The sequence below is a fragment of the Ptychodera flava genome, chromosome 19 (genome assembly GCF_041260155.1).
Source record: "Ptychodera flava strain L36383 chromosome 19, AS_Pfla_20210202, whole genome shotgun sequence".
Taxonomy (NCBI): Eukaryota; Metazoa; Hemichordata; class Enteropneusta; family Ptychoderidae; genus Ptychodera; species Ptychodera flava.
In genome coordinates, this window is record NC_091946.1 from 38,137,886 (window position 1) to 38,150,858 (window position 12,973).

The 12,973-nt window shown below is 36.8% G+C and overlaps 1 protein-coding gene across 1 annotated transcript; it reads left to right on the forward strand.

Annotated features, from left to right (window-relative positions):
- The first annotated feature begins 44 nt into the window (after nucleotides 1-44).
- LOC139119460 (COMM domain-containing protein 2-like) lies at nucleotides 45-12,091 on the forward strand. Its single transcript, XM_070683281.1, has 5 exons — nucleotides 45-201; nucleotides 9,094-9,171; nucleotides 10,105-10,187; nucleotides 10,644-10,817; nucleotides 11,221-12,091. The coding sequence occupies exons 1-5, from the start codon at nucleotides 135-137 to the stop codon at nucleotides 11,419-11,421; spliced, it is 603 nt and encodes a 200-aa protein (XP_070539382.1). The 5' UTR covers nucleotides 45-134; the 3' UTR covers nucleotides 11,422-12,091.
- The last annotated feature ends 882 nt before the right edge of the window (nucleotides 12,092-12,973 follow it).

Here is a 12,973-nt window from a genome sequence, read left to right on the forward strand (position 1 = left end):
CAAAACTGTGGAGGGAACAAAGACGAACAAACGAATGGGACATCCCCTCGTTTGTTCGGTAATTCTATTCTTTCATTTAGGGAAACACCTCTTGTCACAGCTAGCTTAGTGTCGTCGCTGGCCTGTCCGCCAACATGTTACTCTTACTAGAAGACGAGCACAAGGAACATCTTTCTTTTCTAACGGATGTAGATGTAGACGGTAAGAATTACCAACACAGAAAATGCAACCAAATCCCAATCACTTGCCGGGAAATCGCATGCAGTTATTGTGTTTATGATGTCAGTGATGTTGACGTGACTCGAATGGAGGCCGTGAGCCCGCACAAGCAAGAGCTAGGCTACACACCCACTCCCTATTCCTATTATTACGCCCGTCGCTGTGCGACAGGAAATTTAACGTACCATTCACAGTAATCAGTCGATATTTAAATACCTCAGATCATTGCTATTTATACCCCCACCAACAAAAAAGAAAAAGAAAGAAAGCCCCAGACACTAGAATCCTGCTTTTCGAAGCAGTAGGTTACGCTGATCCGTCGCAGTTCCAACAACCCGGCTGAAGCTAGCAGCCAAAACTATGGTGTGGAAGCTAGCAGCCAAAACTTGCAAGCCACTTTCCTCCTATATTTTGAAGTCAAGTGGACATCATTCTAACATACAAGGTTCTTTATACATGTATCAACACAAACACATCATTTACTAATTAATTTCTTTGCATAAATTATCTCCATTCTAATTAGCACCTGGTATCCCAGCTAGCCTATGGCTATAAAGCACAATGCATTGTCTGCTGGAATGAAAGAAAGAGTGTGCACCCATTACACCTAGCATGTCTTACACATATACATCCATACTAACAAACTACACTTGTCTCATTTCTTAATTAATTTCTTTGCATAAATTATCTCAGCTTTAATTATCACCTATATGCTAACCTATGGCCATAGAGCAGAATATAGTGTCTGCCTGAATAAAAGAAAGAGTGTGCATCCATTTCACCTAGCATGTCTTACTCATATACATCCATACTAACAAACTTCACTGCTCTCATTTCTTAATTAATTTCTTTGCATAAATTATCTCCAATTAATTAACATATATATGCCAACCTATGGCCATAGAGCAGAATATAGTGTCTGCCTGAATGAAAGAAAGAGTGTGCATCAATTTCACCTAGCATGTCTTACACATATACATCCATACTAACAAACTTCACTGCTCTCATTTCTTAATTAATTTCTTTGCATAAATTATCTCAGCTTTAATTATCACCTATATGCTAGCCTATGGCCATAGAGCAGAATATAGTGTCTGCCTGAATAAAAGAAAGAGTGTGCATCCATTTCACCTAGCATGTCTTACTCATATACATCCATACTAACAAACTTCACTGCTCTCATTTCTTAATTAATTTCTTTGCATAAATTATCTCAGCTTTAATTATCACCTATATGCTAACCTATGGCCATAGAGCAGAATATAGTGTCTGCCTGAATAGAAGAAAGAGTGTGCATCCATTTCACCTAGCATGTCTTACTCATATACATCCATACTAACAAACTACACTTGTCTCATTTCTTAATTAATTTCTTTGCATAAATTATCTCCGCTTTAATTATCACCTATATGCTAACCTATGGCCATAGAGCAGAATATAGTGTCTGCCTGAATAAAAGAAAGAGTGTGCATCCATTTCACCTAGCATGTCTTACTCATATACATCCATACTAACAAACTTTACTGCTCTCATTTCTAAATTAATTTCTTTGCATAAATTATCTCCAATTAATTAACATAAATATATGCCAACCTATGGCTATACAGCACAATGCATTGCCTACTGGAATGAAAGAAAGAGTGTGCACCCATTTCACCTAGCATGTCTTACACATATACATCCATACTAACAAACTTTACTGCTCTCATTTCTTAATTAATTTCTTTGCATAAATTATCTCCAATTAATTAACATATATATATGCCAACCTATGGCTATACAGCAGAGTGCATTGTCTGTTTGAATGAAAGAAAGAGTGTGCATCCATTTCACCTAGCATGTCTTACTCATATACATCCATACTAACAAACCACACTTGTCTCATTTCTTAATAATTTCTTTGCATAAATTATGTCCAATTAATTAACTTATATATGCTAACCTATGACTATACAGCAGAGTGCATTGTCTGCTGGAAAGAAAGAAAGAGTTGCATCTATTTCACCCAGCCTGTTTTACACATAGACATCCATATTGAGAACTAAGACTTGTCTCATTTCTTAATTAGGCCAAAGTAAGTAAATTCTTTGTTTTGCGTCCGCGCGCGCCTAGGTTTTCTGAGATTTTTCGGGAAAAAAAACACAAACTTTCCTTCATAATTTTGCCGTTGGTGGCGCTATTTGCCGCAAAAACAAGTTGTGGCTTTTAACTTTGCGACGAAACACTCCTTTACGGCAGCCAGATTTCACTAATGGACCATGCGGTAAAACAGTACTCTTTACACATTTACCCCTGTCGATACTCTCAGCCTCACGCCGGGGCCTCATGTTCTCGCTGTCTGTTGTGGCTTTGCCTTGTTGTTGCTTTGTCGTCACGATAAAAAATGGATGAAAGCAGGGAAATAATCGAAGTTAAAAAACAGGAAACCTTTGCACGGCAACTTGAAGGCATGGTCATTGCGAGCAATTGGGACTTGAACAGAGAGAGATTCAGTCGGCCGATTGGACTTGGGTACCACGACTCAGAGAGTATGGCAGACGGAAAAATCGGAAAGTGTTGAGGCCTATCCTAGTTAATTGGTCTTTTAGGTTTGCCAAAAATTTGGTTAATTCGTCCATTTTAACTTGAAACAAAAATAAACCAGTGATCAGTCCTGTTAACGAAAGGCATTTACATACTTTTTGTTCAGTTTGGGTATGGGAAAGTATATTAGAATCCCTCTGTGAAAGTTCAAACTTGTAGTAGGCGGTCGTAGCTGCTCTTGAAGGAGGTCACACTTTCTGCATTAATGACATCGGCTGGTTATTTATTCCAGGTGTCCACAACTCTTGCTGAACAAAGTACTTCCTTGTGTTAAGTCGAACGGTTAGTTTATGAAGTTTGGGACAGTGTCCTCAAGTTCTCGAGTCAGCTGCTAACTCAAGTGAAAGGTTACAATGGCCTTTGATAACTAATTCTAGAGTTGAATCATGTCATGAATTTTTCTTTGTTGAAGTGTTATTAAACCAAGCTGTTTAAGTCTATTTTGATAATTGTAGTGTTGGAGTTTAGGTATTATTTGCCGTGCTAAGATTTTTATGTCCTTTTGTAGCCATGGTGACCAAGCTTGTACTCCATATTCGAGCTGTGGTCTCACAAGTTGCTTGTAAAGACGAAGAATGACATTTTTTTGATTTGATCGACAATGATCGTTTGATGAGATCAACATTCTGTTTGCTTTTTGTAAACTTATCACATTCGCTTGAAGGTTTTAAGGTAGAATGAAGTAGATCGCCCAAGTTTTTTCCTTCAGTTGTACGTCCCAGTGAAATATTGTTCATTGATTATTTATGGAAGGGGTTGTTGTAGCCAATATGCGTCCGCCAGTGTTCACTCATTTTTTGTAGCTTGTCAAAATCAGCTTGTAGAATTTCAGGATCACTACAATTTCGCAAGGGATGATATGTCTTGGTATTGTCAGTAAATTTTTGAGTTCAGAACTAATTTCACCACCAGTATGATTGATGTCAGTACTGGTCCAAGAACTGAACCCTTTGGGACACCACTTGTGACGTATTCTCCATTCAGATGATGCTCCATTTATGACTACTCGCTGTTTTGTATTTGTCAATCATGCTTTGACCCACTGTAGAATATTTCCATTTATGCCATGATACTTCATCTTTTCAATCAATCTGGGGTGTGGTACTTTGAAAGTGCAAGGAATATAGATGTGAAGCTTCCACCTAAATTTTGGTCTGATGAGTCTGTGTGTGGAGACTGACAATTGCAAAATGCTTTCTTTTATTTGATGGAAAGGAAAGGTGCTGGTTTTACGGATGGTCCCGAGGAAGCTACAGGGAATACTTTTATCAATTATATCACCAATTTCTTCTTCTCTCTGATGCCCCATCTTTCTAAAATTGAATGCAGAGGCTACAAGTTACCATTTTTGTTTGGTGTTTTCTTTCAAAACAGACACCTTTCAGCCAAACTATGACATTCCATCAGAGCATAGACATTACAAGAAACTTGAAAGAAACATACAAGAACTTGAGGACAAAAGACCGCTACTGTATACTGTTATAGTGTACCCATTCCTCAAACTGTCCAGATTTAAGTAATTTGATGAGGCTGTCAAGTTGCTGTGCAATGGTATTGACATGTGGACACTTTGAATGCACAAGAAAGAAAGAGAAAAGCAAACGTCAAAGAATGACTGTTTATTTTGATCCATTTGTTATGAAAATGCATACAGTGATCATACAGTGTGTCACACTGTGACAGGAGTATTCATGTGGTTTGAGAAAAATTGTCCAATAAAGGCAAACAGATTTTGTGTTAAATTTTCTGTGTGTGTTTATTAGCCGCTTACTCGCGTACCTTTTAGGATTTTGAGTGGACGCAAACAAAGAATTTACTTACTTTGGCCTTATTTCCTTGCATAAATTGTCTCTTATTTAATTATCACCTATATGCTGGCCTGTGAATACAAGAGAATGCACAATTGTATGCTGGAAAGAAAGAAAGAGAGTGCATCCATTTCACCTACCAATGTCTTGCATCCATACTAACAAATAAGGCTTCTCGCATTTCTTAATTAATTTCTTTGCATAAATTATCTCCATTTTAATTACCACATAATCGCTAGCCTATGGCTATACATAGTATGCAGTGTCTGCTAGAAAGATAGAGTGTGCATCCTTTTCACCTAGCCTGTCCTGTGTCTTTAGATCTATACTAACAAACTTCACAGCAGACTATGCACTCTGTTCTACAGCCATAAACTAGCATATACGTCCCAATTATAATTGAGATAATTTATGCAAAGAAATTATTTAAGAAATGGAAGAAGAGTAGTCTGTCAGTATAGATGTGTATGTATAAGACTGGGTAGGTGAAATGGATGCACACTCTTTCTTTCATTCCAGCAGACCGTGCATTCTGTTTCAAGCCAGTATACAGATGCTAATTACAATAAAGATAATTTATGCAAAGAAAATAATTAAGAGTTGAGGTATATGAAGTCTGTAAGTATTGATGTATGTGCAGAAAACAGGGCAGGTGAAATGGATGCACACTCTTTCTTTTGTTCCAGCAGACCATGCATTCACTTCTACAGCAATTAGCCAGCATGCACATGCTCATTATAATAGAGATAATTTATGCAAAGAAATTAATTAAGAAGTGGGACAAGCGCAGTTTGCTAGTATGGATGGATATGTGTAAGACATGGTAGGTGACATGGGTGCACACTCTTTCTTTCATTACAGCAGGCAATGCATTGTGCTGTATAGCCATAGGCTAGCATATAGATGCTAATTAGAATGGAGATAATTTATGCAAAGATATTAACTGTGAAATGAGACAAGTGAAGTTTGTTAGTATGGATGTATATGTGTAAGAAATGCTAGGTGTAATGGGTGCACACTCGTTCTTTCATTCCAGCAGACATTGCACTTTGCTGTATAGCCATATATATAAGGCTAGCATAAGGAGTCTAATAGAATGGAGATAATTTATGCAAAGAAATTAATTATGAAATGAGACAAGTGTGATTTGTTAGTATTGATGTATATGAGCAAGACATGCTAGGTGAAATGGATGCACACTCTTTCTTTGACTCCAGGAGACAATGCATTGTGCTGTATATAGCCATGGTTTGGCATATATATGTTGATTAATTGGAGATAATTTATGCAAAGAAATTAATTAAGAAATGAGACAAGTGTAGTTTGTTAGTATGGATGTATATGTGTAAGACATGCTAGGTGTAATGGGTGCACACTCTTTCTTTCATTCATGCAGACACTATATTCATGTGGCCATTTGCTATAGGTGATAATTAAAACAGAGATAATTTATGCAAAGAAATTAATTAAGAAATGAGACAAGTGTAGTTTGTAAGTATGGATGTATATGTGTAAGACATGCTAGATGAAATGGATGCACACTCTTTCTTTCATTCAGGCAGACACTATATTCCACTGTATGGCCATAGGCTAGCATGTAGGTGATAATTAAAGCAGAGATAATTTATGCAAAGAAATTAATTAAGACATGAGAGCAGTGAATTTTGTTAGTATGGATGTATATGAGTAAGACATGCTAGGTGAAATGGGTGCACACTCTTTCTTTGACTCCAGGAGACAATGCATAATGGCCATAGGCTAGCATATAGGTGATAATTAAAGCTGAGATAATATATGCAAAGAAATTAATTAAGAAATAAGACAAGTGTAGTTTGTTAGTATGGATGTATAAGTGTAAGACATGCTAGGTGTAATGGATGCACACTCTTTCTTTCATTCATGCAGACACTATATTCTGCTGTATGGCCATAGGCTAGCATGTAGGGTGATACTTAAAGCGGAGATAATTTATGCAAAGAAATTAATTAAGAAATGAGACAAGTGTAGTTTGTTAGTATGGATGTATAAGTGTAAGACATGCTAGGTGTAATGGATGCACACTCTTTCTTTCATTCATGCAGACACTGTATTCTGCTGTATGGCCATAGGCTAGCATGTAGGTGATAATTAAAGCAGAGATAATTTATGCAAAGAAATTAATTAAGAAATAAGACAAGTGTAGTTTGTTAGTATGGTTGTATATGAGTAAGACATGGTAGGTGTAATGGGTGCACACTCTTTCTTTCATTCATGCAGACACTATATTCTTGTGGCCATTGGCTATAGGTGATAATTAAAACAGAGATAATTTATGCAAAGAAATTCATTAAGAAATGAGACAAGTGTAGTTTGTTAGTATGGATGTATATGAGTAAGACATGGTAGGTGTAATGGATGCACACTCTTTCTTTCATTCATGCAGACACTATATTATTGTGGCCATTGGCTATAGGTGATAATTAAAACAGAGATAATTTATGCAAAGAAATTAATTAAGAAATGAGACAAGTGTAGTTTGTTAGTATGGATGTATATGAGTAAGACATGCTAGGTGAAATGGATGCACACTCTTTCTTTTATTCAAGCAGACACTATATTATGCTGTATGGCCATAGGTTAGCATATGGGTGATAATTAAAACAGAGATAATTTATGCAAAGAAATTAATTAAGAAATGAGACAAGTGTAGTTTGTTAGTATGGATGTATAAGTGTAAGACATGCTAGGTGTAATGGGTGCACACTGTTTCTTTCATTCCAGCAGACAATGCATTGTGCTTTATAGCCATAGGCTAGCTGGGATACCAGGTGCTAATTAGAATGGAGATAATTTATGCAAATAAATTAATTAGTAAATGATGTGTTTGTGTTGATACATGTATAAAGAACCTTGTATGTTAGATTGATGTCCACTTGACTTCAAACATAGGAGGAAAGTGGCTTGCAAGTTTTGGCTGCTAGCTTCCACACCATAGTTTTGGCTGCTAGGTTTTGGCTGCTAGCTTCAGCCGAGTGTTCCAACATTAGACCTTTGCTATCTTGTTCACGCAGCCACACTGATTTACATGGATAGGGTCGGCAGCTTGTGTGCCTGGGTCCACAAATTAGCACAAGATGAAAGTACTCTGCAATTCGTAGTTCTGGAAGGCAAGAATTCCTTTTGGCCCCCTTCATACCTGGAATGTCTGTAATCTTGAGACTTTCCTTCGCGGAAGCACATCAAGCTTAACCTTGAAAGGGTTTAGAATTAGGGTAAGGGTTTGCTTTAGGGTTGGCATTAATTACGTATACAGTATATCCTACATAAAAAGGGGGGGCAGGTTGAGGAGGGGGCCCTTTATAAGGAAGTCTTTCCCAGGCATTTCTCTGTAGTATGCATGGAGAGACTTGAGCTTGCCTGATCACAAACTCAATTGCACTATCTGTGCTGCTACCTACATGCGTACCGGTACATCTGATAAAGCCAAGAGACTTGGACTTATTATTCTTTATATATAAATAGTAGTGGTCTGATGTATTTAAATATCAACTGATTACAGTGATTGATAAGTTAATTTCATGATGAGCAGTGATCAGTAGGACCACCCACTCCCTGCAAATGCACAGGGGTATGTAGAACCTGTCTAGTGTGGGCCCCTTCTGCAACAAATTTACAGTTTGTTAAGATCCAGTTTATTTAACAATATGCAAAAAAGAGCTCAATTTCAACAATGCACCCACAAAAATGTCATCAGATATTGTATACTATTGGCTACCATTGTAAAATTATGCGGCAGTCAATGTCAACCTCCACCCTCCCCACCTCGGGGCATAGTGGGGGATTTGGATATTAGTCTCACGAAATCTGTCAAATGCCCCACCCCCTGGGGCAAGACAATCTGAACAATCCATACTTTGTAAATCCCCTACCCCAATGGGTGGGCATTCTTAATTCTGTGCTTATCTGTGAAAATGACCAGGGGGTTCAATATGAGGCAATTGCCCCACCCCCTCAGGCATAATTTCATGGCAAACACGGTCTAATCCCCCACATTTGTCTGGTATCGCCCAAGGTGGGGGTCCCTCAGGGATTACATTGACCGCTGCGTTATAACAATGGTAGTACACCATTGTACACTTTGTAGTGTAGTTTCCCAAAAAAACTGCTATGGAATTCCTACGGATGTAATGATGTGTATACGACCATGTTCACAATTACTACCGAATCCCACAAATTTTCTGATCGGCATACCATAGGATTCTTTACAAAGATTGGTTTGCTCAGTGACATTTTCCCAAGATTCAGTGTAAAGAGCTTGTGCCTCCCCAATGTGATAATGTCAAGAAAGTTATGCCTTCTTATCTAGTGACTTTATCTAATGTAAGTTAGGGTTACTTTAACCGTATGTATCTAGAGAAAAATATAACTCTACCTATATTAAAGATTTTCTCATGTGTTTTATCTTCTACACTTAACTAACATTTGACAATATTTTACTTTACAGTTGTCAAGGAGTTTTGTAAAATAGCAATGGAATTCATCAGAAAGGGATCAAATCCTAAAGTCTACCAGTCAGCAGCTCGTAAGTTACTTTGAATGATCTGGAGGAAAAAATCATTTCAGTGAGTGTTCAACCTCATTGGGTCTTTGTAATGGTCAGCATTCAGATTCAGAGGAAGTGAATAGGAGTTACACTTTAATCCATTCACTGCCATGGTTTGACCCAAACCCAATATTATAAATGGTTAGTGTGGACCTGTTTACAGGGTATTGGGGTGAACAGGACGGGGTTTAGCGTTATTTGGTTCTTTGTCTTCCCAAGTCACACATATACGTTGACACAACCAAATATTAGGATCAAGCAGTCTTATTTCTCACATGGGTATGTGTTGTGCTTTATTGTCACAGCCACAAAGTGACAAAATAAACAAACTTGTTATCAGTGCTGAGGAGTTACATTTTAAAGGCTTGGGACTTGATCTGTGGGATCAAACTTGTTCTAGTCTGTAAGAGGATTATGGAGGTGTCATAGCCTTTTGTTTTCCATTGAAATTGTAATCTAGAAAGTAAATTTCCTGGCAAGATAATCTGATGCCTGACACAGGCCTTGATGCATTGGCAGTACTGGTAAGATGTGTTAACATCTTCATTGTGTTAAAAATCAAGAATAAAGTATGTAGGCTGAACTCAAAACTGAAAACATGTTCAGTTCATATTTCATTGACTCAGCAAAATCCCTTAAATAGTTGTTTATAATCCCGAAATTTGTATCACAGGGAGTAAGCTGTGCTAGAAACAAGTTGATTTTTTACACAGGCTTATAAATCATTGTTTTGAAGGTTGTATGGAATATTACCATCTGAACAAGAAAGAGAAAGGGTGATCACTGTAGAACTTAGCTTGTTTAGATTTGTTCACATGCAGAGATATTGATATAGGATGACTTACAATAGAAATAAGTATGCCTCCCTTCTCTGGTTTACTTTCAAATCCTATGTTATATGCCCTTTTTCAGAAAAACTTGAAGTGAAAACAGAGATAGTGCAGAATGGTGTAGAAGGATTGATGTACTTGTTAACAGAATGTGCAAAGCTGATGGTAAGAAAGACTTCCATTAATCTCTTGAAACAACAAAATATGTACCACTCTTTGAATGGAGAGGAAATGAAATCATTGATACCATTTAATTATTGGTAGTTTCATCAAAGACCTATGAACTATATCTGTTTGTGATTTATTGATTGTAATGCTAATGGCAAGTAAAGTTTACAGTTTTGACTTCATTTTGCATTTCTTGCCATTTTCATAAACTGGTGGCATCATGTTGTATCTGTGAGAATTCCAATACATATATGCATCACGATGTCCCTCTTTTTTCACATATTTGTATTGAAGCAGCCATATTTGATTTAGGCAACTATCTATATATTTTGTTCAAACTTGCAGACGCAGTCCCAGTTAGTGTTTAATAATATATACGCTTTTTCCAAGACATACATGGTAATACCAATCATACAGTTCTAAACAGTGATGTGTTTTTATATTTTAATTCAGATTTCAGAAATAGACTTCCAGGATTCCATCATGACTCTAGGATTCAATGAAGACCTCAAGCAAGCACTTTTACAGTTCTACTTAGAAAACAGAAAAGAAATTTATGAAGTTCTTTCAAAGATGTCTATGGACCTTCCCCACTATCACAATTTAGAATGGAGGCTTGATATCCAGGTATGTATGAGCCTTTGGTTCTCATTATCTTCTTGCTTGTTTCCTTTCTTACCTCCAATTATAAACCATTTCAGATTGATTATTTGTTTAACACATTACACATCAACTCCCCCCTCCCCCCATTCATTTCAGGCATCTCAGCAAAAAATATACTGTTTTTATCTCAATTAAGAATGGAAATCAAGTGAAACATATCAAATATCTCTGTTAGCCCTCCATCCATTTGATTTCAGATCACATTCGATGTATTTATATTAGAAATTTTAGGTAAACTGTAAGATTTTGACATTTGTATGGAATTTGTGTAGCGAGCAGTGTTACCTGCACCTGACGTGACCTAAATTGCATTTATTTTAGTATCCATGTTGACATAAAGCAATGTATTTGTCTTATTTTATTGCAGTTGGCCAGCAGGTCACTACGGCACCAAATCCATCCATTGATCACTATGAAATTACACACTGAAGACTCAGGAGAAGAACATGTCAAAGTACTGCAAACAGATCCTGTCAATTTGATACACTTAACAAGGACTTTAGAGGGCGCCCTTGCGGAAATGAAAAGTACACATTGTAGGAGGATAGTACGAAACATTAATAAATAGTCTAGGGGGGTACATTTTATTTATATATAACTCATGGTTTCAGACATTGGCAATATTTTCTTGTTTGTCTTATGGTACACAGAATTTTGATCTGCCTCTTAAAAATAGACTTATGGTGTAGTCGTTAACTCTGTCATTTGATGGCAACTGTAGCAAAAACATTCTCTTTTCAATACATGTAACACAATGCTTTGTGTCTGAAATCATTGCAAACCAAAGGATGTTTTGTCTTCTATATAGATCATTTATATTCACATGAAACTTTTTGAAGACAACCATTGTTTTCTGTATGGAATTACATGTCCAACTACTACTGTCTACTACTATGTGTAGATAAAACAGGCCAATCTTCAAATAATAATCAAGATATTTGGATTGACTTTGCAATTCCCTAGCATATGATTTCAAATATTGAGTTAAATGTTTGATGGTTTCTATATGTAGCAGAAATTTGGATCATCACTTCTTAAACTTTGGCAAATTCAGATGCATACAAGTCAAAGTATCCATGTTTTACCAAATATGGTCATAACATGTAAAAGTCAACACAAGGCTCAAACATACTGGAACGTTCTTGTATCTCTGTTTGGGTGAAAAAAATTGTCAACTGACTCTAAGACTTGTAAATCTTGAGTTGCTTTCAGAGAATAAAGTATATGCTGGTCAAGTATTTTGCTGATGATATAGGTCTGGTTAAATCTTTCGGTATAGCAATGCAGTTTTCAATTGCCCTCAGAACATTGATATAACACACATACCCCAGTTTTGAAAAGTGGAATACTGCTGCTGAGGATTTTTACATCATTCAGAAAGAAGAAACTATTTTACAAACAGAACACAGATTATAATGGAAAACACATAGACGGATACAGCTTATGGAGCTTTATGGAGTCCATTTCAGTTGAACTTCAATCCTAACCATGGTCCTTATCTTCTCCTGAAATGAATAGCTTTGTGTCCTTGACATTTGACGAGTTCTTTAACTGGATTCACTTTTCGTAATAAGATAGTGTGTGCCTCAAACGTGATAGACGTAAATGTTTGCTGAAACTTTTCCTAAATTAAACTTTCAATCTTACTCTTTTACCAAATCAAGAATAAAAACAGGGGTCACAGTGTAAAACTTGCTACTTAAGAATCAAATTACCTGACCTTTACCAATATTTGAAATTAAAAATGGATGTCACCCCTGTGTCAACTCTGGGTCAATTTTGTCTGAATTTAAAAGTTTGAACAAGGACTTTCTCTGTTCAGTCACACTCCATATACATGGTACTCACAGCGCCCTCAAACGACCAATACGGTCAAACTATCGTTTTCCTAACATATTCACACTCCACACAGTGGTGGTGGTATCACTAGCCTCTTTCACGACAGGACTGAGGTGACAAAGGCGTGAAAAATTCAGCACTCAGCAGTCCTTTCCTTTACTGGTTTAGATTATACCTTCAACACTGCAAGCTGTTAATTAACATGGCTCTACTGAGTGTCTCACAGCACCGTCAAATGTCTGTCACTTTAATATCTGCAGGTTTTATCAAAATTGGTGAAC

What these genes read in the sequence shown, in the direction of transcription:
- LOC139119460 (XM_070683281.1), top strand. Translation starts at nt 135, where the DNA reads ATGTTACTCTTACTAGAAGACGAGCACAAGGAACATCTTTCTTTTCTA. An exon ending in AACGGATGTAGATGTAGACG is followed by an intron (nt 202 to 9,093) that starts GTAAGAATTACC and finishes TTTACTTTACAG; the next exon opens with TTGTCAAGGAGTTTTGTAAA. An exon ending in AGTCTACCAGTCAGCAGCTC is followed by an intron (nt 9,172 to 10,104) that starts GTAAGTTACTTT and finishes GCCCTTTTTCAG; the next exon opens with AAAAACTTGAAGTGAAAACA.